Below are 27,000 nucleotides of genomic sequence, written 5' to 3'. Positions count from 1 at the left end.
AACAACTCCAGGCTCCTTCTTGATGTATTTCAGAGAAAGAGAAGCAACTCACTCCTGACAGAACCCAGAAAAGACAGGGAAGTGCAGATGGGTTGGTAAAACAGAGGTAACAAAAAGATGTCAGCTGTGTATTTGTGACTCACCACTCACATCACCCTATCCCCACAGGAGCCAAACCTCTCACTGCATTACTGTGATACCATTCCCCAGTGAAATACCTGTTAAATCCTCCCCTCTCTCACTTGAAAAACGTTTCTGCACATCTCTACCCCCTTATCACACATTAAAGATGTGCCACCCCATAATTAAGCAGGGGCTGTATTAACTGTGAAGCCTTCAATGGAACCAAACAGCAGTGCTGGGGGCAGTGAGACACTGCATTATTAATTAAAAGGTTTGGAAGCACTGCTTGAGGTCATAAATGGGCTCAGCCTGGCTTGCACTGCACGAGCACAGCTGGACTGCTGTTTCATTAAGTCTCTGATCCCAACTCATCCTCCAAAGAGAATATAAAAATTAACTGCCAGCATCCTGGGCACATTCCTTTTCTACAACTCAACAGGCTCTGATCTAAAGGAACAGACCTGGGGAGGTCCTGTGGCTCAGACAGGGGAGCTTCAAATTCTTCCCAGCATTGTCTGTAAGGGCTCATTCCTTTCATCAGCTAAATGAACTCAACTGCATCCACTGAAGGAGATTCCATCACCTCAGTTTGGGTGGGGTCCACTACAAAGGGGCCAAAGTCACAATATTTTGGTCCAAAAGCTCCTCTTTCCCCTCCATGACTGCTGAGCACAAAGCAAGGATCAAGTCCATACAGCAGCAGTCCAAGTCTCATTGTTTGGTCTGCTTCGCTGATTAATTGCATATTTTATTTGCACATCTCAAACAGGTAAAAGTCATTTTCTTTAGTAAGAGGTCACCATAAGGTTTAGCAGCTATGGCAAAATATTCCAACTGAGGCACTTGAAATGCTGCTGTCAGCTTTATTCCAGATTTCTGTGAATTCAACCACTTACAGCTCTTAATTCCCCACTGTAAATAAGGATAACTTTCACTGTTTATTTCACAGGAGTGGCTAAAAGTTGAATTAACTGAGCTTCTGTGAGAGCAAGGATTCTGCAAAGAGGATTCAAAATATATGCAAATGTGAGTATTACAGTGTTTGTTGTCATACTTGTTTCTAAATGCACCAATTGAGAAACACTTGAACTCAAATGGGGTAGTGTTCAATTTACTGTACTGCAAAGAAAAACTCAGAACTTAGCTGTTAAGGCAAGTATAATGTACCTCAAAGCAGTAAAAATCTTAGATACTTGGACTTCTGAGGGTTTTTTAAAGAAAGATAACTTAATTTTTATTTTTTTTTTTTGTGATGAGCTGAGTTAAATACACAGATTATGTAACATCACAGAGAGAAGCATTTTCAAAGATACAGAACCCAGCCAAGGCTCTGTAAACATCCTTGCAAAATGCTGGAATGCCCTATTTTTGCCACCCTTGGCAAATAGCTCAGTGTGATGCCTAGAGAGGGACAAGAGCAGAGTGCTCACCTCTGGAGCTGCAGCCTGGGTTTGGAGTGTGCAGCAGGAAAAGTGTGCACATCAGCATTCCCCCAAGAAGATTTAATTCACGCCAACCACAGAGGGGCTGCAAGAGCTCTGAGATGCCCCAGCAGGGAAACTGCAGGGTGGGGGTTAAACAAGCACCAATGCACACCAGATGTCTGGGGAGGACATCTAAAAAAGATCCAGAGCAGGAGGAAGAATATTAAAAAAAAAAAAAAAAAAAAATCCCCTTCAATGCCATAAATATTTCTACTAAATCCAAGGAACTGGCTGAGTTCAAACTTGTCCTATATGAATCATACAGCACTTCCCTCACCCCATCTTCATTTCATGTGTTCTGGATAAAAGCTCCACAAAGGAGGTGCCACAGTTGTGTCAACTTCTTTTTCTGTATGGTAAGAGCACTTTTTGTCGAGCTGCTTTACAAGACGTTGCTTTCCAAAGAATATAAACACAACAACTAAACAGTCCTATTTTTCTTGGCTAGCTCTTGTGCGGCATTTACTGATCTTCCTAGATCATTTAGATTCATAGAAATAGTTTCCTTTTGCCTGGACAACATTAATTTTCGTTATAGGGCCATTTAATTACAATTAGCAGAGTATCACAGAGCAAACAGCCCCAATGTTGTAATCTGGAGCCAAGAAACCATAACCTTCTGCTCTGAAAGTGTCCAAACCTGCTATTGTCACAAATATCTTAATTTACTTTCAGAAGTGAGACCTACTGAACATTAGCAATTAAATAACATTAATTGGAAGTCTCAAAACCATCTCTAAAGTGCAACCACAGCGTGTTGATATCATTTGTAAAAGAAGTAAATCCCCACTCATTCCCAAAAGAACAGCAGCTACTCAAAAAGATCCATTTGGCAGCTTTGGGTTTCACTCTTCTCATGCAAAAGATGTCTGGGCACTTTGTAGGTTGTACAAAAGCTATTGCCAATCTGCTGGTCTGGGGTTTTGAGTTAAAACAAAATATAAAAAATGTTCCAAATTGGCTTATATTCCCATACAGCAGTGCCATTCCTACCCTGGGCAAAAAAAAGAGAAGTAGGATTATTTACTAAATCTCTCTCACATCTAACTACAACCCATATTTAAAAGCAAAAAAAAAAACCTATTTCTGCATGCTGAGAAATAAATATTAAGCCTCACAAAGCAGGAAAGTGCAGTGCTGGGAGGTTTCCATGGCTGCCCTGTCAAATGGGTTTCCAGGAAAAACTACTGCTTTTTAAACACAACTGGTTCCAAACTTTTCCTGGGAGAGCAAATATATTTCCTGGAACCTGCTAGCAACGTTTGGAAGAATAGGAGGAAAGTTATACACTACAATGCCTGGTTCTCACAGCTGACAGGGAACACTCCAAACTGACGAGGAGTGAAAAGGAACATGTCTTTAAATAATCAGAGACTCTGGTAACAACGGGAATTAGGAAAGAACAGGAGCCACGGGGTTTGTGAGGGAACTGAGCTGGCACCAGCCTGCTGAAGGCAACTTCCCTTTCCCCCCGTGTGCCACAAAGGCTGCAAACATTCCACTTTATCCCGAATATTACCTGCCTCCATCCATGAACACCACATTGTGGATGAGCTTTTCCTCCAAAACCAAAACAAGGCACAAAGCATCACGTAACATTTTCGGGGGGAAAAGCTGGAGTGCACCAAGTGCTACTATGTCTGACAAGTTCTTGCTTTTAACAAAGCAACAACAAAGTTTAAAAGGAAAGGAAAAAAGAAGTGTTACTTAAAAAAAAAAATCTGATACCAAACAGTGCCATGAAATTTAGGAAAGGAAACATTCTAAAGTCTTGTTTAAAAAAAACCTGATATCAACCAGTGCCGTGAAACTTAGATAAGGAACGACTCTAACCTCAGTTTCACACTTTTGTCCCCACCACCCATATTTCTGAGATTTAAGGACTGCCACTCCTATTAAAACTAGATCTCTGAAGATCTTTGATGCAATCCCATCACCTCACCGAGGTTTCTGGGTGACTTTTTCTTTGGCTGGAGCCAATGCTGTGGTGGTGCCGGGTACCTCAACTGCACCAAGGTTGCACAAGAAGCTGCACTGAGATGTTTCTTAACAAGGAATGACCTTTTCTAAGGAAAAGGCCTGAAGCTGCATCAGGGGAGGTTTGGGCTGGAGATCAGGGAAAGGCTCTTCCCCCAGAGGCTGCTGGGCACTGCCCAGGCTCCCCAGGGAATGGGCACGGCCCCGAGGCTGCCAGAGCTCCCAGGGATGCCCAGGGTGGGATTGTTGGGGTGTCTGTACAGGGCCAGGAGCTGGACTGATGGTCCTTGTGAGTCCCTTCCAGCTCAGGATATTCTGTGATTCTGAGAACTAAAGTCCCCCAAGCTCGCCTTACCCTACAACCAGTGCCAGACTACTCCTGCTATTAAGACCAAACCTCTTCCAGCTCCATCCATCTGTGACATGAGGTTTACAAGTGGACAGAGATAACCCTAATTAAGAGCTCAACTGCCTGTTCAGTGCCCTGAAGGATCCATCTCCCCCCATCCCTCCCAGGACACACACCAGTGCTCCCCAAGCTCCACACACCGCTGAGCCCACTTGTAGGACAGGAGTGAGAACTCCTAAAAAAGCTGTGAGATGAAGCACCAGGGGAAATCTGCCTCCAGCAAATCCAGAGGGAGTCTGTTCCTGTCCCCCAGTGTCATCCCACAGTTCTCCCCAAAGGCAGGGACAAACAATGCCCCTGTGTGTGCAGCTATCCGTGCTGATCTGGGGAGCAATTTCCAGGGAGATGATACAGGCTGCAGGAAAAGCTGGCTGGCTTTAAAGAAGGAATTCAACCCCAAACCCCTCACGGTTCTTCAACACTGAGGAAGTATAAAGCCATTTTTGTAAACACTCCTCCAGGAACTTGTGTTCACCACTACCTCACACTATTATCAGTGAGAAATTATAGGCTCTGTCCTGCTGGATTATTGTTAGTGTAAACAACTTTGCTAAATTGCTTGGCACTCTGTCTGCATGCAGCATGTTCAAACTCTGTAGTCTATTCAGCCAAAATCAAATATAAAGGCCCATCTGTATTAAACCTCAAGAAGAAATTAATAGACAACTATTTTCATGCAAAGCAGATATTTAAAAAAGGCAAAGCCAATACATATGGATGAACTTTTTCATTCATAATTTTAGATGCCACACAATGAAGACTGTTGTTTAAGCTTTATTTTTTCTCTAACAGCTCTCCATACAATACAGTGCATTGTTCAAACTCTGGAGCAATTTAAGCTTTTTCAATGTCTCCTAAAATCCCTGGATTTATATCCAAAGAGACCTGGCACTGTAACAAATTTGACTTGTGAGTAACAAGTTACAGCCTTTAAGCAAATTGCTCATTAACACAGAATTCAACTTACTGCTACAAACCTCACTACCTTTTATCTCAGGAAAAAAATATGCTGCTTATCTTATCTACTGAAAGCTGTGGGATAACACTCTATTATATTTGGGGTTTTAATTTCCTTGTTTGAGTTCTCAGTACAAATGCTGAACTAGCATCCAGGGCGAGAACAACAGAACTCCAGGGGAAAAAAAAAAAAAGGTTAAGTATGACCTAAATCTATCCTGCCTTTGATGAACGAGGAAAATAAACTGAATTTTGATGTCAGTACTGAAGAGGATATTCCCAACTTCATGCTAGGAGGAAATGAGTAAGAAAAGCCCAACTGTGAAGCTGGGGCTCTTTGTTTTTTCCTCAAGATGAAAGAGATTGAAAAAGCAAAACCCACAGAATGCTCTATAAATGGGGAACATTCTGTAGGTGCATCTTAATTTACACGGCTTTGAACGGAAATTTTACACTGCATTACAAATAAGAGCACTTAATTCGCTGTGAAGGAGATTCTTATCCCATTCTTAGCAGAAGAACAGTGCTAAAGCCATTTTATATATTTAGAAACTAACCCAAACTTTGGAGTTAATAGGAGAAACTGATGTTACAAACGCAGAGAAAAATGCAAGGTCAGCAGAGAGAGCTGATGGAAACTCTTCTTTAGAACTTAAGAAAACACGTTGCATTTCATTAAAAAGCAAATGAAGTTAGCAGAATCTGTGCCTCTGATAGCAAACATCTGAAGTGGCCTTTTGGGAAAGACAGACACATATTCAGGATGCCTTGCAGTGCCCTGAGAGGACACTCAGCTCTGCAAGCCAAGGAACGCTTCAGCATTACAGGAAGTCAGTGAAATAATTATGTAATATGCCACTAACTAATGAAAGCTGTCCTGAAACCAAAAAGGGGTGTTTTTCTGGAAGTCTGGATCCAATTTTCTTCATTAAAAAAAAAAAAAACAAACCAAAACCCAGAAATCCCAGTCTTCTAGACTGTCCAGAGAACTCTGCATAACTATTTTGAGTGCTCCAAGTCTCATAACACGCCTGGGGGATTTCTTAGCATCTTATTGCATTTCTTTATGCCTCTCCCAGCACAGCAGTTCCAGCCCTGAGAATGCAGCAATAACCCAGAGCATCTGAAACTGGGAGAGAGAGGAAGGAAGGCAGAAATCTGCCTTCAAACACACCACCATCTGTACACTCCCTCGGATAAACAACAGAATGAAACAAATCTGCCTGGAGACTGCACCTCCTCATGCATATTCCGTGGGAAACCAGGAGCCAAAACTCGCTGGACAGCCCTGGAGTCAAAGAGCAGGATCACCTGTGCTCTGTTTTGTTTAACTCTGAGCACTCCATTACCTCACACACCGGGCTGAGAAAGAATATCGAGCTGGAGTTAAATGAGTTTCCACCACAAAACAAGATGCAGCTGTTCCAGCCCTGAATACCTGCCCGGATCAAGTGCCTGTCATTTGATAGGAAGCACTGGGAATGCCAGCCTGCCTCAGAATGGTGCTGCTCCCTGGCCTCTGCACCTCAGCGAGGGCTCCCAGGAGCTTTCTGATGTCCCTGAGCTCATTAGGAAGAAAACAATGATATGAAAGCACTCCTCATTAAACTGGCTGTTGTTGATCACTGGCAGCAATGTTGAGTAGAAGAATATCAGATGTATTCACATAAAGATAAGCATCCAGATGTCAAGGCAACGATTCTCCAATTATTTCTTCTTTTCTTTCCTATTGCACCAAATATTTTACAATATATTGCTTGAAATGGTCAATCATCACTAATATAACTCATTTTCCATTGGTGAGGATTAAACAATCCCATTTGAATGATTTAAAAATTTTCTTTCACTGGGGAGGGAGACAAAACTCAAACATCTTCTTTACGCAACTTGTCAAAAAAAACACCAACTCATTGAAATTCAGATATTCCTCCAAAAGCATCAGGTGGATTTGAGATTATCATGGGACATCATGGGGCTCAAAACTAGTAATAAGATTAAGAAAACTCTCAAAAGGATACAAATTATCAGTGTAAAACAAACAACCTTTAGGAAAGGAAATGGCTTTATCCTGGGCTTCAGAGTTATGGACCCCCTCTCAGAAACTCTTCCCCCTCATCCCTGGTTACAATCCTTTTCCTGGCTGTTTTAATTACATGAGTGTGCAGAAATTTCCAAGAGGCCAAAAGGGACCTCTAGAGATCACCTAGAAACCTCCTGCTCAAAACCAGTCTCAGCCAGGCTGGGATGCTCAGGGCTCCAGGTGGGATTTGAGTATCTCCAAAGGTGGAGACTCCACAGCCATTCTGGAGAGCCTGTGCCAGTGTTTTACCAACCTCACAACAAAAAAATAAAAGAAATCATCCCATGGTTGAGAAAACAGCCAACCTCAGGTCAGGTTCCACCTGCAGAGCTGAATCTGCAGCACAGCCTCCCTTCTGAACAGTTAATGGGGAGAACTTCCAGATCTCCCACTCCCAGCCCAGCCCCAGCAGACACCTTGCTGCCCACAAGGCAGATCCCATCTATGTTATCACCATTTTTCCTCTTCCCCCAGAGAGGAAGGCAAAATCAGAAACGTGTTTAATGACCCCAACAGCACCTGGACACTGTTTCTGTGCTGGAAACTCCATGGCTGGAGCTTGATCATGAATGGCACGATTTAGGAACAGCAGGAGGTGAGGTTCTTGGGAGGTTCCAGCCCCTCCCAGCCAGGGAAGGCTCTCCAGGGCTGGCATTAACTCAGCAGCCTGCAGCTCACAGATAACAAATTGCTATCTGTGACTCTTGCTGGGCAAGAAAAAGCAGGACTCCTCTCGGGATGCAAATTACACTGCTCTGCTCCATGTTGAACTAAAGGGTTGCCAAAGGCACACGGTGGAGGAACTTTCCCTATTTATTGCTAAGGTACCAACACATCTCTCGTGCACAGGCTGCAGCTGCAAATCCAATAGTTGCAGTGCCAGAGGTGAAAGAGTAAAACCACCAGTAAACTTCATAAAACACTACTGTCCCATCTCACCAGCATACCCACCATCTCAAAAAACAAAACCAAATGTTTCAAGAGGGAATCTAAAGAAATAAGGAACACATCTATTTCCTGTGGCCTACAGGCCCATCCTTCTTTCCTCTGAAATTTCAAACCTGTTTTCCCATCACATAATGTATTTGTATCTTATCCTATATCTTCAAAAGTACTTTTCAGGAAGGCATCAATTTATAAGTAGTTCAAGTGTGGCCTTCAGTAAATCCTAATTAATTGAGTTTGAAAGGGCATTTTGTTGTCAATATAGTAACTGCTGCAACAGTGTTCCTGGAAAGACAAGATCCATCGCTGCTGACACAACTCACTTATAAAATAAATACCATGGCAGAGGCCTGGAAGATCTGTAGGCATCTCTAAAACACCCTTTGAGTTCAGAGCAGATGTTGCCAGTGTTTATACTTTTTAAACCATTGGGATATAAACACCTCGCTATAAACACCACTGAAGTTTTGCTTTTCTTTTCTTGATTTTGTGTGTGTTTATTTTAGTGTTAAAAATGTTAACTTCCAGAATAAGGAAAATAGCAACAGATGTCTAACCTAAACAAAAACTGCTCCAGTAGAGTGTATTCCTTTAGCTGTTCTTTTGCTTTTGAACCATTAAAGCTAAGATCTAGTTAAATAACAATTACTGGAGAAGAGGGTGGGGAAAAAAAGGGGGCTGGAAAGAATCTTCCATAAATGTTAAGCATAATTACAATTAATTGAACTAATGAGCCAAAACTACAGATCAACAAAACTTAGTCAACAAAACACTCAGAAAGACGTATTATGTAAATAAAGCTTTGCATAAAATTCCATGGTCTTCACCAGAAGTTATCAATTGCTTCCAAAGAAAACACTAATTACTGCAGGGAGCAAGCAGTGAAAAATTTAAATGGTCCTGAAATTAGAAAGTTAAAGGATCCTGAAGGTTGTTTTTCCTTTTCCTTTTTTTTTTTTTTTAACTAGTTTTCTTGCTCTAACAAAGAAAGTATGGGATAAGAAAGAAGTTGGGACCATTGAACCCCAGCTCTGTATTATTCAGCTCAATCTTCTGTAAAAGAGCTTTATTCAAATGAATATATACATATTTGTGCAGGAAAGAAAAAGAAGGAATAAAAGGAGAAACAAAGATATTAACAGTACAACAGGGAGCCCCTCCACTTCCTGAAGGGAAGAAACCGTGCTGGTTTAAGGGACAGAAAAAGACTGTAATTTCCAAAGTGAGATTCAGCTGCCTGTGTTCTGGCCTGGCCTTTTTCTGAGCAGTGTGAACAGAAATCTCCTTGGCCTGTGCCTGCTCCGCATTGTTTCTTTCCTGACAACTCCAGCAAGTTCATTTTCCAAACGAACATGGAAAACGTTCCTGCTGAATCAGAAAAAAAAAAAAAAAAAAAAGCGCTTTTCGCCGCGCTTGTGTGTGGCTACAGCAAAACCAGCCCCGCTGCCAAGCCGAATTAGCTCAGCGGTGCCTTTCTCTGCAGGCAGAGCCAAGCCATAACCACTTCTCCGAGCCGCACGTAGAGAAAACTCCGCAAAGATTAAGAAACTGATTTAGCCCTGTTACCTCAGGCGCCTTCCCAGCAGGGCCGAGAGCGCCGGCAGCGGGCGAGGAGCGCGGGCCGGCCCCGCCGGGCACCGGGAGCCGCGCTCCAGCAGCGCGGGCCTTGTGTAAGCCCGGCGGGGCCAGGCCGGGGCGGCGCTGGGGGAGGCGGCTCCGGGGGCCGAACAATGGCCACGGCCCCGCGGGGACACGCCGGACACGGGGGACGCGCTGGACACGCCGGACACTCGGCCCCGGCCCACACGTGTCCGGCCGCGAGCCGGCCCCGCGGCGGTGGGAGAGACGGACAAACCCCCGCCCGCCAGCCCGGCCTTTAGTCCCGGCAATGCGGCCGGCGAGGGAAAGTAAAGCTGGCGCTGAAAACGCGGCTTGTGGAAAAAAAAAAAAAAAAAAAAAAATATATATATATATATATATAAAAATAAATAAATGAACAGGAAAAAAAAAAAAAAACTCAAATGGAAAGAAAGAAATCCCTGCCCTGAAACAAAGCTCTGACAACAGCCCGCGGGGCGTCCCGCACCGGCGATCTCCGAAAACATCCCCGCTGACAAACAACAGCGAGCAGCGCTCGACGAAGGGATCCATCCATCCCTCCCCGTGCGAGGGCACCACTGATTTCCCGTGGCGAGGCACCATTACCTTCGTAGCACAGGATGCCGATATTGTTGTTCATCTTGTCCAAGTACTGGTAGTTCAACAGGTCCATCCTCATAAACAGCATTTATCGGGCTGGCGGAGAGGAGCGGCTCCGGGAGGGGGAGGCGGCCGGGCAGACGGTGCCGAAGCTCTCCCGGCTTCCAAACTCCAGCAGAGGCCCAGCCTGGAGCGGGTCGGGAAGGGGGAGCGGGCTCCGAGCGCTCTCGCTCCGCTGCCAGCCCGCCGAGGGGAACGCGCTGCGCAGCGGAGGGGGGGGCCGGGGGAGGGGGGAGCCGTGCGGAGTTCTTCCCAGTTAAAAAAAAAAAAAAATTAAAAAATAATAATTAAAAATGAGAGTGTCAAAGCAAAGCAGAGGCGGCGGGGCAGGGCAGGGCAGGCAGGGAGGAGGGCAGGTCCGCGGGCGCAGCCCGCTGCGAGCGCCGGCGCTGACAGCGGCAGTGGCCGGCACTGCCCGCGGGCCCCGAGCCCGCTCCGCCGAGAGCCCGGCCCGCCCCGCGCAGGCGCTGCCGTGCCCGGGGTGCTTTGTGCTCCCGAGCGGCCCGAGCGGAGCGGGGGGCGGCAGAGAGGGAGGGAGGAGAGGAGGGGAGGAGGAGAGGCACGGCCGCGTCAGAGCCGCTCGCACAGGAAACACCGCCCGGCAGCAGCGGGAGGAGGAGGCGGCTGGAAGGGGAGGAAGCGGCGGCCGCGGCGCTGAGGGGCCTCCCCCGGGCACGGGCGGCAGCTTTGGAGGGCGGATGCTGATCCTCTGTTTCAAACTAATGCTGCCTCTCCAACGCCTGTTTCACCCCCCAGCACGGCCTCAGTGCCTTACAGCGAGAAGTAGTGCGGTTCTACAGCAAGAGGACAGAGCAGCAGCCATGGAATGGCAGGACGGCATCGCAGGAATGATAAATGGAATCACAGGAATGAGAGAGACAATTAAAATAAAAGGCGTGAGCCAGTGGCCATTTCCCCATGTATATAGTTTGTATATAAACAGTTTAAAAAGGTTTCTCCCCATGCATATAAACAGGCATCGCGCACATTGCTACAATTCCACCAGGGCACAGGCAGATCGGATTTTTCAAGGGCTATTAGTGGTTAAACGTTCCGGGCTCTGGATCTTTAGCAGCTGCCAAAGCTCCAGTTGAGGTGACAGAAATGATGGAGACTGGTGCTGCAACTCTCTCATCCCAGGATGTGGGCTGCCCTTCTGCAGTCCCAACCTGCAGCACAAAGGCTGCTCAGACAGATGTGTGCGACTCATCTGGGAGGGCAGAACATCTGGGAGGGTGGCAGCATGCGCGAACCTCATGGGCACCGGTTTGCATTTCCTGCGGCTGATCAGCACCTCAAGTCTGGGGTTGACATAAAAAGAGAAATAAACCCCGGGGAAGTTTGCTCCAAGAGAAACTAAAAAAGCTATTGGAGTCCTAATTTTCCCTCTGCCCTCTTCAGCTTGGAGCACGGCTCATCCCTGCCTGTCTGGAATAGAGAATCTTCATGGTACACACAAGGGCAGATGGAGAGAACCACTAAAACGCTTTCATTTGCACCCTGAGAAGTTCTCCCCTCTGCTTGAGAAGGGGAAGGTAGGAGTTACTGCTTGAATGCTCTGGATATTTCAGTGAGAACAGGTGGTTTAAATTTACTGCTAGTATCTACTGAATATTCTAAAGAAGTTTGCCTAGAACATAAGAAAGGTTTCTCCTCACTTCAGACACACAGTGCTGAGGTAACAGCACGTTTCTTGAATGGTATCCAATAAAAAGTTGCAGTTGTTCTGCAAAAGTTGCAACCACACAGACCAAAGCAGCCCATGCTATTTTCTAAAAATAGATATACCTTTAATAAAGAGTAGAATATGGTGATTTTTAGGCAGGGCACTAGAAGTTTTGCATATTGTGCATACACAGAGATACTCTACACCAATCCATCAAATTAAAATAGCCGTCTATTCAAGACATCAAGAGAAGTCTGAGCACTCTAAGATATAAACAGCAATAAAAATCCACACGTACAACATTAAAAAAAAATAGAGAGGCACGCTTCTTCAGCATGAAATGCAAGCTCCTCACCAATTTTGGGGACAATATTTTGATATGTACAGTTTTTAACATAGAGAGCATCCCTGAATTCACCTGAATGCAACACATTTATTGGATGCTTGGGAAGGACAAGAAGTATTTAATCTTTTCACTTTAAAATACTTGAATTTTTGTGGGAGGCGCAGGAGATGAGGAAGAAAAGAAAGCACTATTTAAACTGATTTAAAGCAGTGCCCTACTAGACAGGGGTGCACATGGGCATTACAATTCCAAGTCCAATTTGAATTCTCCTCTATATTCAAAGTTACATATTTCTTCAAGCTGTTTGGAGAAGCATGGTTGGGTGTTGTCCACAAACCACTGACTACTCAGTGCTGTCCAGACATTAATAAAGGAGTTAATTCTCCTTTATTAGACCAGCAGTCACTGGTGTGCAGGTTTTTGGGCAATAATGATCCCTGTTAAGTGAATGGCTTTCAGCATTTCAGTGCACACTCTGATCAGACTTGTCAAATGTTGCATAACGAGCAAGCTTCACAACAAATAATAATAAACTGGTACCAAACACCGGGAGCTTTTTGAACTTCTGTATTAAAATATCTATGCTGAAAACAAGGCAATGCCTACTGAAAGAGTGGGGGGAATTATCAATGTAAACCTATCTCACATTACATTTTAAACCCAAGATCCATTCTTAGGAAAACTGTCTTTGGAAGAAAATGTATCAGCTCAACAAATCCAAATCCAGCAGGCATTGACCTCAAATAGTGACAGGGTCACTGTAAAGTACTTATTTCCTGTCAGCAAATTCTCAATTCGGATTGCTGCTCATCCATCTGAGCGTCCTTCCACCGAACTGAAACCAATAATCGATGCATCATCGGTGGGTTAGAAAAAAGGCTATTTTTTATCAATTCCTTCTACATCCCGATAGCTGCAGACACAGTTCCGTGCTGTGGTATCCCTGCCTCACACTGTCTGGAGTACTTCCTCTAGGATTGCACGCTCCCTCCTCCTGGCAGGCAGCGAATCCCAGATCTGGGATCCGCCGTGAACCCACTGAACTTTAACACAACAGCAGCCTCTAGAGGTAACGGGAAAGCCGCGGGCTCCAGTGGGATTTACATGGGATTTCAGTCTCATTATCCCACAGAGCAGGGGACAGACCTCAGCCTCTCAGGGATCTGCTGCGCTTCAACACAGACAGCAAAAATTCAGTCTGCACACAACAGTGTCTCACCACAGAAGTGTTCTGAGGCACGAAAAGCAAAATAAGGAAAACAAAAAAGAGCAGGTCAATCACCACTGTCAATAACAGGACTTAATATAAAAATAAATCCTTACAACTGGATATTATTTGTTTAACTGAATTTTTGTAGGGGGAAAAAGTCTCAATATATCAAGCCTATGATGTCAGATTTGACAGTGAGAGTTTATATGGGTTTTAGAGCATTTGAACATTACAAACATACAGGGAGCTGCTTTTTTTTTTGCCTTTTCTCTGCCCTCCTCCACCCTCTTGTCCCTCTGCTCTCTCACACGTGCTGCCGCCTCAGGCAGTGCTGAAGAGCCTGAGAAAATAAAATGCCTTTGGTGCGTGCACTCCACATCATCTTCCAGGGGGAAAATGGGCAACACTGGCCAAGAATCAACCCCACAGATGGGAGACAACTGAAATTCCACCCATGAAGATCATCACAGAGAGCTACTATTGAAACAGCGACCAGTTCTGCAACTGAGAGGAAAAAATAGGCTTTCTAGAGGTGAGACACTCTGATATGTCTGTGTGGCCACACATCATACACACACATCAGTATCATTCCATTTTTGAGTGGATAATTATCAGCTGCAGCTCCTCAGGTCAGACAGGCACCTACTGAAACCTCAATGCACACCGAGGAGGAGGTGGAGGAATAAAGCAAGAACATTTAAAAACAGGTTTTGCCTTTTTTCTTTCCCTAGGAAAGGAGCACATTGGAGTTGAGGGTTGCTAGGTGGCGATGTGCCTGAAGGAAAAGGCTTCTCTTTTTCTGCACACTCCACTGCAACACTGCAGCTCTCACCACCCCAGTTCTCACATTTCTGTTAGAATGGATTTCACAGGAGAAAAGGAAAATAAGAATTCTCCTTGAAGTGAGATGGGGTGTTTGCTTTGAAATCCATTCAGGTGTGATGAGGAAATACAGTTAAAATGGACTGAGCATGTAGCAAGTCCAGAAAAGTACCACAAGGAAAATGACATTTCAAGTTCCTTGCAAGCAGCAATCTCACAGCTGAGCCTCTGAGATCCACAGACAGCAAACACAACTCTTCCCTCAGTGAGTCAGACACCACAAAACATAACTTTACACACTTCTTACAAAGCATTAAGTACTCACAACTGCACCACTGAACAGAAGATATCAAACCACACATTCTTCCTGATGTGCATTCTTCCACTTTTCTTTCTTTTAAGTCATAAAGTTGCATTGCAAATAGATTTTAATCACACCAAACTAGCTGTTCCCTTAAAATAAATAAAAAATTAAAGAAAGCCCCACCAGGCAGAGCATCTCTGAGCTAAAGCTGGTGCCTTCCTTCCTGTTTTACCTGTCCCCCAGTTAAAGGTTTCACCAACGTGCCAGACATTAGAGAACACAAAATTATCACTGGAGCTTCTCAAGACTGAAACAGTAGGCTTACACCCAGTATTGACTTGTAACAAAAGAATTTGTATATTCCACCATTCTTGTCATACCCTAAACTTAGGCAGTGCTGCTTAAAAAACCCAAACACAGCATGGTCTAAGTGAGGAAATCTGTTTATGAGTGTGTGTGTGTGTCACACACTGCCAGCAAACTTAGGAATTCCCAGCAGGACCAGGCCACCAGAGAGCCTGGCTTCAGTTCCCACTGAACAAAACGCCAGGGAAACCAAAAACATGGTGATGCCTGAAAATATCTAGAGCTGCAAGCACTTGTAGGGCCCAGGAATAGATGGTAATGACGTGTCTGGACTGGCAGATGGATTTTTAAATTTTTTTTTTTATTTTTAAAAAATGCCTTGCTGTAGCACAGTTCTTATTCTGTACTGCAGCTCTTATGCTGTACTACTCACTTTCTCAAAGACACAGAGGTTTTAAACATCACTGTGATGGTAAATAAAAATTTCAGATCACTTGTTTGTAAATATTTAGCAGTTTAGGACCAGCTATTTCACACCAGATCAGAAAACTCCAAGGTATTTATCAACCCAAAAAGCTTTTGGTGAATCAAAACCTGCCCTCATCAGCAAGAACTATTTGTCTCCCACCCCAAACTAAACACACCCGCTGTCCTTCCACAGCCCTTTTCAGGTGGGAGTTGGGGCCAGGAAAGGCAGGATCCAAGGCAGGGCACAGACAGAGCTTCCCTGAGATCCCATTGGGGCTTGTAGGGGTTTTTTGGCAACAACCACATTTAAGTTTGAGTGAATATATAAAATATTCACAGAGGTGCTGTGTGAAGCCTCTGATTTATCAAGAATGTTTTCCATTTCCCAATGGTATCTTGCAGCTCACAATTTGCAGTAGTTTTTCTCTTTTTGTTTTCTTAGGCTGGGCTGAGAACACTTCAAAAATGCAGCTAAAGCACACACAACAGATCAATCTAGTTTATCTGGGTGGAAAAGTTGTTACGTGCTAATTAAAAACTTGATAAGCTTTTCTGTTATTTGCATACTAATTTAAATTTTTGAAGGGTTGATGATAATCACAAACATAATTCAACTTGAACTACAAAGAGTCTCAAACACCACCAGAGCCTCCAGATGCAAACAGTGAAGTGCAAACATTGCCATGCCCTGACACTGTGTTTAGCAGGGCAAAGAAATTACTTTGTATTCTTCCAATATGAGAGGATTAAAAAAAAAAAAGGAAAATAAAAAAAAAGAGAGAGTACTAAAGAAAAAAAACCCCTATTTTAAGTCAGCTTGATGCTCAGGCATCTAAACAAGTTTTAACTTAGGAAAATTAGGAGCCAGACCTTGTTTAGAGGTTAGATTTCAAAATTACTGTGCATATCCCTCAGCTTTGGGAAGAAGCAAATCCAGTTTCCAGAAGCCACTAATTACAGGGTTTAGAAATAAAGCAGAGAGCTCCAAGATCACTAAAGTCTTTGAAAACATTTCCCCTTATAGCTCACTTGGCAAGACATAAAATATACTCTTTAAAATATAAATATATATACACACACAGGGCCTAATTGAGCTTAGATGTCAACATATGTAAATCTCTGGAGCTGACCTTGCTTGCACACAGACTATTACAATAATTAGAACTACCTTATAAATGAGATAAAACCAGGATTCCCAATGCTGTCCCATGCACTAAAATCAATCACACATTTTCTTACAAAACAGAATAATTTTGGCTTCTACACATTAAAGCAATTACTTATCCTAAATATTAAGATTAAAATATTAATAAGTACCTATTGCAAAACCCAATTATAAAACTTGCAACCTAGTCCATTAAATTTAAATGAAATTTCATTCATGCTCTAAGGCTGTTCTTTTCCAATTGAGGGTCTTGTTCTCTATTATTGAAAAAGTATTTGACCTTAATAATATTTTTTACCACACCAAGAAAAAAAAATTGCCCAACCTTACACACACTCTCACTTATCCCAAACTGCAGTGCTCACACAAACCCAGCCACCCAGAGAACCTTTGCTCAGGATGCTGAGGAGCATCCTCTGGATCAATAGAAGAAAAAAGAACAATGAGGTGATGCCCTTGCATTGTTTATTAACACAAGAAGAGTAAGTTTTAACTGTATCTGATTTATTCACACACACACATGGATGTGTGCAGTGCTCTGTAGGACACAAGTGGAACGTTATCAATTGTATTAATTCCACTAAATAAATACTGCAGAGGATGCCCTTGCTATCCAAAAGTACAAATTCAGGTCTCAGAAATAGAGAAATAATAGGGAAAAACCTCACAAAAGTAGCCAAGCCCTCCCTGTTCCAAAACACAACCTTCCAACATTGCTGCTCTGCAGCCAGGACAAGGCCTGACAGTGAATGGGAGCTGAAACCCTTTTTCCAAAGGATCAAAGTCACCATTTCCATTTCCACAGCTACACAAGGCAAGACATTTTTCCTTCCAAAAATGAAACCTAGAGAATGCTGAAAATTCTCCACCAAAGCTGTTTTTCACTGGAATCAATGCTAGCTTTTCTTATTGTGCTTGTGCTGTTTTCACTTTAAAAAAGTGGGGGGGAAAAAGGGTTTTTTTCATGTTTTGCATTAAAAAAGAGACTTATTTGTTATTAACTTCCAGCTTTCTGCCAAAACAGTAAAGTCTTTATTTGCATTTCCTGTCACTTCCCCTCTGCCAGCTCTACCCTGCCTTTCTTAGGGATCTCACAACCATCCCTCACCACCTTTAGCAGAAGGGACCGTTCTTTAATCCCAAATGTTGGCTTTTAATTTACCAAAAAGTCATCAAAATCTCCCTCTGGTGAGCACTGCCCATGCCACAGGTTGTACTCAAGGCTATGAGGAATCCCAGGTGCTGCAGGAATTTGCAGTGACCACAACCTGAGCTTTGCCATGTTTCAGCACTTGCTTGTTTTCAACCCAGAGAGGAAAGGATCACAACTCCCAAATTTTACCCACAAAAAAAAAAAAAAAAAAAAAAAAAAAAAAAAAAGCCTGGGGGCTGCAGATTTATGGGTACAGATCAGTTTTTCCCCCCAAGGCTCACATCTACCACCCCTTCACTTCCCGAAATCCAATTTTTCCCAAACGCCACAAATATTCCACAACGTCCCCAAAATTTCCTCAGCCTTTTCAAGGGTTTCCCATCTTAACACCCCCTTCCACTCACCTACAAGCTCCTGTCTCTCTCCCTCTCTTTCCAACAATCTCAACACCCTTCCTCAAGATGTGTTCTCCAGACACCCTAAATCCCATCCCTCTCTTCCTGAACGAAGAACTTTTCCCAGCAATCCCACCTTACCCAGAGCCCCCCCATCCTCTCTCACCACAATTTCCCAATCAAAGATTAATTCTTCATGACCCAGGATTTAAAAATTCCCTGTTTCCCTCTGGATCAGCCACAGCTGCTCAGCTCCCCTGGTTCTGGCTCCTGGCAGCTCTGGAGCCACAGGACAGCACCAAAAGCTACTCGGTCATGGGATACTGAGATCCCCAAACTGAAGCGACAGATCACACTCTCAGAGTGCCTCCTTATCTCTCCCTGTCTTGGCCCTTTTCCTCTTGACCTTTTATTTCCTTTCTCTCGAGCTGCAGGTGCTCTCAGATACGTGAACTCAAGATAAGCAATGTTTGCTTCTCTAACTCAGTGATACTCCACCTTCTTTCCAAAAAAGCTGGAAAAAGAGATGTCCTGAGTATACTGGAGTTCACATCCTCCTCCTTCCAGGAGAAATGGTAAAAAAGGCATTATTTTGTGACAGGACTGGTGGCTAAAGAAGCAGAAGAGTCCTAATGGTCCCAGCAGCTCCTTCTGATAAAGACTCCACTCCCCTATAAACAAATCCCAGCTCCCAAGCAAGAAAAAAAAAAAAAAAAAAATCAGCTGTAGGTGGTGAGCTGGGCTAATTACGTAAATCAGACTATTGCCAAGAATTCTGGGCTTGTTGCTTCCAGAAGTTGGAGAAATTGAACTGTCATATGAAAATGAGTGCTCGGGCTGGGCCAGGACAATTAAATGAGGAGTCACATCCCTGGTGTGAAGCGCTGATTTGCTGGAACAATGATAAACCAAGAGGCAGAGAGACACAGCGTGCACCAACAAGCATTCCAGCCAGGCATCAAAGTCGGGCAGTGGAGCCTCAGAGTCAAAAGCACCCAGTTTACGACCTTAATATTGAGTTTATGTCAGCCTTGGAAATGTGTCTGGAGCAAGAGCGGCTGCCAGGTGTGTGAGCAGCCCTGAGTAACTGTTCATGAGCTCCAAAATGCTCACACACACACCCCAGGAGCAGCCTGGTGCTCCCAGCACTCCCAGCTCAGCTGCTTTGCTGTGCTTCTGTTTTAAAAGAAGCAGCAGCAAAAAGGTTACAAAACAGAGTTTAACAAAAAGCCAAAAGTCCTGAGCTGGAGACGTTCTGCTCTTTACCATGACATGCCTTAGGAAGCTGTTTTCAGGATAAATGTTGTAATAAAATACAGACATGTTTAAAGAGTATTGCTCCTTTTTTTCCTGCATGTTCTTTATGTTGCAACTTCATAATATTGCAAAGTTTTGCAATACTGATGCTTTTCTTAAAGCCCCTTTTCTCCCATGAGCACCTGAAGATATTGCATACAATTTATGTTAAATTTTTTTCAGCTTTTAAATCTAACAGATAGAAAAAAATAATCATGTAAATTAGGCCTCAAAGTGAATCCACAAGCTCAGAACTGGAAATTAGTGAAAACCTTTGAACTGAACATTTTTGAAGGCCAATTGTGCAGCGCCAAAATGCTTGGGTTGGGCAGAACACAGCAACTTTTAAAAAGTGCAGATGGATAGACTGTCAAAATACATTTTCTTCTTAGGTGTCTCATTCATCAAATGCACTCAGCCATGAAGATATCTTCTGTCTCAGAACAAATTCACTATCTTGAGCTTTCTCTGAAGCCAGATACTTAAACATCCATAACACAATGGAAGAAATTATTGTATGTTCCAGTTACTTTCCACAAAGAGAAGAAAGAACGCACCTAGACCGAAGCCATGTATTTTTATTTTTGAAAAAGTGAATTCTCTAAAATCTAATACAGACAATAGATTAGAAATATTACATGCACAGAACTTCTATCTGCGAGGAACCTCACAAGCATGAATACATTCAGATTTCACCTGAGGCAAGTATCCACCTCTATGGCAGCTGGAGAAATCCAGGCAGGAAGATGAGATTTCCCTGGAGGCACAGAAGCCAGTCAGATCCTGACTCTCCTCGCCGGGCCAAGGACCACGCCTTGCTTTCATCCACTCTGGTAATTACAAATAAAAGAACTCTTGGTCTGGATGTTCTTTTCAGGCAGAACCCGTCTGACCTGTTAATGCACTGACAATGTGTTCAAGAAGCCACCAGCCAGCCAGGGGAGCAGCTTTATTAAAGGAATCCTGGTCCTGCGCGGTTCTCGTGGAACACCCTCCTCCTTTTCCTTGCTCCAGCCTGTGCTCAGGCTGCAAACGCCTCTCTTCAGCCTTGTTGATGGGGGATATAAACTCAGATTCTTCCAGGGACCACACGGAAGGTTGGATCTCACAAGAAAGTGAAGCATTTACCCTCTGCATAAGAGAGAAGCAGCCAATTCCTGCCTGTGCATCCTGATTTGCAAGCCCAGCGTTGCAGCAACCAAAATGTTACCATTTGGGAAGCCGGTTGAGTTGCGTATCTTCCACATTCCCAGATTCTTGTGACCCTTCACGCATCTCAGTGAGCACAATCTGCTTCTTAACTTCAGCTAAAAACCCTGACTTTAGTCTCAGGAAGATATCCACTCACAGTTTCTCTGTATGAGGTGAGATACACCCAGATCAAATATAAGAACGAGGAGTCCACATCCACGAACCTCACAATAATTAGAATTAATTACTGTTCATGGGAATAAGCCCTGGCAAGGCAGCAGCCTCAGTAAAAAAACCTGCAGTGCAGATGATCCCAAGATCAAAGTTCACCTCAGACTTATCAGCAGAAGGATGCAGCTACAAAGGGAAATTCTCCATCGGTTATATCAGATATCCCCACAGATTCTCCCTGTGCACACATCCCTTCCACAGGGAAAGCCAGAAGAACATCAACCAGGTGTCTGCTGATTTTCCCAAACAAATAATCCTCCCAGCTCAAAAGCCAGTTAAGTCCTTGATACTTTGTCAGGCTGCAGCAGATTTGCCACAAGTAAATTCGTGTCACTAACAAAATAGGAGATCAGCTGTGCTGCCAGCGTACAGCAACACTCACACATCACCCTGCCAAACCTTCTGTCTGAATTCCTATTTTTATTGAATTTTATGCCACCAAGAAAATCCATCTCTGGTGAGCTGTGTACCATCTCAAGGCTGTGCTTATTCCCTGAACACAAATGTGTACATGTGGAACACGAGTTTTTAAAGTTTAACCCACCCTTCGCAGCCTGGCAGTTTCGCTCTGCTCCCACTGCAGTCACCCTTCTCACGTCATTCTTATCTACTGAAAGGCAGTAACAGACTGGTTTTTATACCCCACTTTCTCCTCGGGTTTTCCACCTACTGAACCAATACGGAGCTCTCAGAGCACTGCCAGCCTCAGAAGTGTTGGTAAACTGTGCTGGAGCTTCTCTCCAATCAGACCAACACAGGAGACAACCATCACACTGCTGAATACTTCAACAACACCGTTTCTGTTGAGCTGATTTAGGCTTTGTTTTATACTTCCAGACAGGCCAACCAGCTCAGCTTAAAGCCTGCTCGATTTAGGTTTCCTTTGCTTGCTGGAAGATTGAATTTGTGTCAGGAATGTCCATGCAGTGAAGACAATCCCAAAGAAACCAATTAGCCACAGCAGCCTGCACAGCAGCTGGCTTGGGACTCAGCACCAGGAGTGATATCTGAGCACTGCCAGAGGTTATCAAACACCCAACAGTTTGCAAAGTCTCACAGAAAAAAAAAAAATACTATAAAAAAGGGATCCAACTGGGTTTGCTGTGTTGCATAACAGACGTTCAGAATAAATCCTGCACCTTTGGATGCCAGCAGCAGAATTGAGCAATGTTGTTTGTGATAAGCTCAGCACAGCAGTGATTGCAGACAAACAGGTCCAAGTGCAGGGTGTCAGCAGATGGCAGGGAGGCCTCCCAACTCCAATCAGCACACACAAACCCTGACAGAAACAGCAAGTTCTTGTCTCCTCACACTTACATGTCTCCTCTAATATTCCAGTTACAAAGCTTACTCTTGGTCTGATCTGACTGAAGTGCAGTGAGCCCTCTGAAGATTGGAATCAATGAAAATGTTTGTATATTGATACAGTGTGTGTTAATCACATCATCAACTCACTGAACTGATGCTGCTGTGTCATGATAAGGGTCTGGTTTCACAAAGTTGGTTTCCTGTATTGTTTTCCAAGTAAAATTGATAATACACAGCCTAAAACTGGGAACAAACTGGGGGGGATGTATTGATGACACCAGGATTTGTCCTGCTGTTATTTAATCCCTGATATTATTATTTTATACCTGCCATTGCACCAGCACAAACTGTTGTCACTGATTTAAATCACAACAGATTCAGCACCTGCTTCTCAGTACAGTGACAAACGCAAACCCCACAGTCTGAAAAAACAGTGATGGGCTAAAATATGATTGTAGCAGACTTTAAGGAATAATGCTGCAGCTCTTAAAGGATCTTTTAAGTTGTCAGTTCCTTTCTCCCCACCTCCAGCTTAATTCCCTGTAGAATTCCCTATGCTGTTCCAGTTTCCTTCTCATACTTTTGCTTCAGAAGAAGCTGGATATTGAACCTTTTAAAACACTTACATATCTAAACTCATAGCAATTATGAGCTAAAACAACAACTCACTCCATGGCAAAGAAATTGTACTAAGAATGTTCTAACACAGGACAGCCTTGTCCTTCTTTCACCCCCATTTTCACCATTTCTCACCTCTTTCACTCACTGTTAGAGTTTTCCACCTTTGGAAGAGCAGCTATCAAATTGCAGAGGTACATTTCAGTTAAAGCTGATGACACAACCCTCTAACTGAAACAAAAGTACCTTCCAATTATTTCTTGCTATTTCAACAAAATGCAAAAGAAACTCTAATTTAAAAAACAACAACAACTATTGCTTAAAAGCATTAAATATTTTAAATGTTTCATTACATTAATAACAATTAATTTCTGCGCAATCAAAATAATCTCAGTTACTTCACAAATGACATTGCGTGGATTTCCTTACAGCCATACAAAATCAAGGACACCAATCCACATGGAACATTTAATTAAATAGCTGGCCCATGGAATTTAATCCCAGCAATAAGTTGCACACTCATTTGCAGCCTCCAATCTATTACCCACACACCTCTGCCTCCATAATGGCAGGTAGAAAGAAAATTAAAAATAAGACCTCAGAGAATGCAGAGTAAATTGAAAGAGACCTTTAAAAAAAAAAAAAAGAATCTTCATTTACAGCTTCTATTTCTCATAGAAAACACCAGTTATTCTACAGCTACCAGAGAAATTACTTATCTTTTCTATGTTTTAACAATCAAAAGTCACAAGGTAGCATCATTTGCATAAATATTTTCCTCTTATTTCAATGAACATGCGATTTCAGCCAATTAAAAAGGAAAATTGTGATCCCTTTCCAACTTATTGAGGAACAGGAATCCAAAGAGGAAAGGGAAACAAGGAGTTTGTAAAAGTATATTTGGAATCTGTCATGTCAGAATGAAAACTTTGTCCTAGCCAAAACCAGGATAGAAACCCATCTGAGAAATAAATAAAAGGTCTTCCACAAAACTCTGCTTTGGTACTTTACAGATGTTAATTGAAATTACTGCAGTGCTACCAGAACCTGCTGTTATCAATAACTGCAGTTGAGAGGGGAGCACAAGGACACGGGTTGGAACAGATCAACAAGGGAACAGCCTCAAGCAGTGGTAAAAATCTACATTTTCCTATTGTCAACCTTCCTCCCATTACTAATTAATATTTGAGTATGACTGAGAGCAGAAAGTGGCATTAATGGGATTACATTAAGGTCAGTGGAACAGCTCCTAATGCCACTGGGCCCTATTTCTGAGGAGCAAAAAGAAAAATAAATTTAGGATAGAGCTGCCAGGTTATTAAAAGGTCAGACACACATATGCATGCAAATCTGAATAGATGACCATAAAAAAGAGTCTAGGCAGGGACATCTAGACTGGGAACACAGCAGAGTACAGGCAGAGAATAATATCCAAGTTTTTATTACAACATGACACCACTGCTCTACCTATAGGCACGGATAACTTTAATCTTGAATTCTTGCAAAAACAGAGCCCTTAGAACCCCAGTGATTGTGTCTCTGGCCATTCAGAACCCCACCACATCCTAATTGCTCACATAATCTCTGTTCTGACATGGCACTACCCCTTTAAAACATGCCCTGCCAGTTGTTGTGGAAGTGGGTATGGTGAGATTGGGTTGGATAACTCCGGAAGCGAACAAGAAATCCATGAAATTGCATTCCTGATGTCAACCCACATTCCAGCTCTGAACTCTGCTGGCACGCTCTGGGAAGTGAGGAGCCAGCCTGGACAGAAAGTTAAAGTGACCTTTAAAGGCAAACCATCTGTTGGGAGCCATGAGAAGCTCAGCCCAAGGGATGTGGGGAGCTGAGCCGCTGCCCACGGAGCCACAGGGTGCCCGTGGAGCAGCTCCTGGCAAGAACCCACCGAGGCTCATCAAGAACAGGCAGCTCAGAGCTCTCCACTGAGATTAGTAACTATCATTTAAAAAAAAGCAACAAACAAAAATCTAAATGTTTCTTAATTTTCCAAATTCCTCTTTCTTTCCGCAGAAGGCAGCAGTGGAAGGCCCGTTACTTTCCTTCATATGCAAACATTGACAAATGATATTCTTAATAAGCTGTGCACCCATTTTATTTAACATAGGAAAAAAATATTGATTGATAATTTTTAAAGCTAAGTAACTACCCAAATATACTTCTAAACTTGGAGTTCATCATTTTGAAATAAAGCAATAGTTTGAGTAGGTATAAATGTAACATAAGACGATATAATTATGTAAGTACCAGCATTCTGCAATAAATATACTCTGAAATAAAAATATTCTGAAATGAAAATATTCTGAAATTCTCCCAAAGCCAGATCCTTGCACAGTAAGATCCCAGATTTCAACACTGCTCAACTTGAACATACTGGAATTCCAGAGCACTACTGGAAAACTATTATATTGTCTATTGATGAGGTAAATCTAAGGATAAAAACAACTGAAAGAGGTCCTTAATAGACCTCATATTTTGAAGGGGAGTTCAAATGGGAAAGTGGAAGTTTTGCATGTTTTAGAATCAAATATTTTTCCAGGTCAGGCTAAGCAAGAGGTGCATTAAGACACAAACTGGAGAGAGGGAGGGACGGAACCATGGATGAACTGGGCACTCTTCTGTCAGGAGCCAGATCCATCCAGCTCCAAAGAAAGCAAATAAAGGCAGGAGATTTCCAGTAATAAAGTTACAGTTGTAACACACAGATGTTTTCACACAAACCAAACAGACAGCGTGGGCATGACCCAGAAAATAACAGCAGTTGCTGCTCCTGGCCCAGCTCCAGCAAAGCCCAGTGCATGTACTGAAACTGCTCCCTTTGAAACTGAAAACACACAAAGGGCCATTTCTGCCCAACTGTTCAGGATTTCTCTGCCTTACAGAGCAATAAATGTGTATCTAAAGCAAATTTGTGCCAGCGCTATGAAATTATTATCACCAACAACGCTGTTGCAGGGGATGCACAAAAATCCTCTTGTGGTGTTTTGGGGCACCTTGCAATGAATGTGTCATGAAGCTTAAAGTCAGAACAGAAAAGGAAAAATAAAATCAGAGGAGAGTAATAAATCACTCTCCACTCTTCAATTTGCTAAATAAGAAGCATTTCTCCTTTTAAGCTTATGGATGACACAAGTTTTCTGTGGTGACATTGTTTATAGCTGCCCTGCCGATTTGTAGCCAGAATTCTGCTTTCACAAGTAATTGATTTTTGAGTCAGCAGCAAGAGATGGGGGAAAAAAATAAAAGTAATTTTGGTGTTTGCTTCTTGGGGAAAAAAGTTCTCTTCAGGCTGAAGCAAAGCACTGCTGCTTTTTTGTTTTCCTTCTTGAACAACAGGACAAAATGCAGAAGTTAGTAAAGCAGAGTGTTAATTGACTGTATCCTCTTTTTGTTTCACAAGCCATTCCATCGGATCACGCACCTTGGACTGGAAAATCCACGTTCAGATCCCTCCTCCTGCAGGTCAGAATTTGAATGGCATACCAGAAATAAAGTCTGGGTTCCCAGCCAGGGAAAAGAAAATCCCAAACAGATGCTCATTAACTAAGAACTTGCATGTTGCTTTTTACAGCAGAACTGTAAAAATTCTATGATCATTTCACTAAAGACTGTGTGACTGAAAAGGGAGTGAAGGTTGCATAGGACCACCTCCATTTTAAGGCAATTTTAACTGCTTCTAAAAGAATTGGGTTTATAATGCTGAGCCTGGTTTAAGGCACGGTGCTGGAGGCAACAAGGAAGTTGCAAAGTGCTCTATTCCAACCCCTCCAGACACTTGATAAAGTGCTGAAATAAGTACCTACAGAAACAAGCACATAAAAAAAAGTAGAGAAAGTAGTAAATATGCCAAATCCAAAGTGCTGCTGAAATCTTTTAACTCCTTTCCTCTCACCAGTTCTGCCTCGCTGCCTTTTCGTGTGTGGCACTGCCATTTCCAAGAATGTCCTGTGTGTTCTCTGTGCTCTTACAGGACATCCTGGAAAGCACCCTGCATTTTTCTAGTCAGCCTGCAGTACTTCTAATTAGCAAAGAACTCCTTTTTTGCTTCCTAAAACCAAATTAAACACACCAAATCCTACAGACCACGAGAAGATTGGGCAGATTTCCACAACCTAGCACATTCCAGTTGTAAAACCTGGTCCATTTCTGCAGTTTTCATCCCCACCAGAAAACTTCACAGACCAAACCTAACGGGTGAATAATTTCCCTGCGTTGCTGGGGAATTCAGGCTGTAAGAAATCCGAGTTCTGGTAAAACAGACAAGCT

At 43.1% G+C, this 27,000-nt stretch overlaps 1 protein-coding gene across 2 annotated transcripts in view; it reads right to left on the bottom strand.

The window, feature by feature from the left end:
• VGLL4 (vestigial like family member 4) overlaps positions 1 to 27,000 on the bottom strand; it is a 73,189-nt gene that overhangs the window by 32,515 nt on the left and 13,674 nt on the right. The window contains exon 1 of one of the 2 annotated variants that reach the window (XM_082288621.1): positions 10,181 to 10,602. The exons of the other annotated variant lie outside the window; for it this stretch is intronic. Coding sequence (XP_082144747.1) covers positions 10,181 to 10,262 — 82 coding nt within the window. The 5' untranslated portion in view covers positions 10,263 to 10,602. Of the gene's footprint in view, positions 1 to 10,180; positions 10,603 to 27,000 lie in introns of those variants that run through there. 2 annotated transcript variants of the gene reach the window in all.

The sequence above is a fragment of the Coloeus monedula genome (assembly GCF_965178545.1).
Source record: "Coloeus monedula genome assembly, chromosome: 11".
Classification (NCBI taxonomy): domain Eukaryota; kingdom Metazoa; phylum Chordata; class Aves; order Passeriformes; family Corvidae; genus Coloeus; species Coloeus monedula.
Note: the sequence above shows the minus strand (reverse complement) of the source record. Positions and strands in the feature narration are given on the sequence as shown.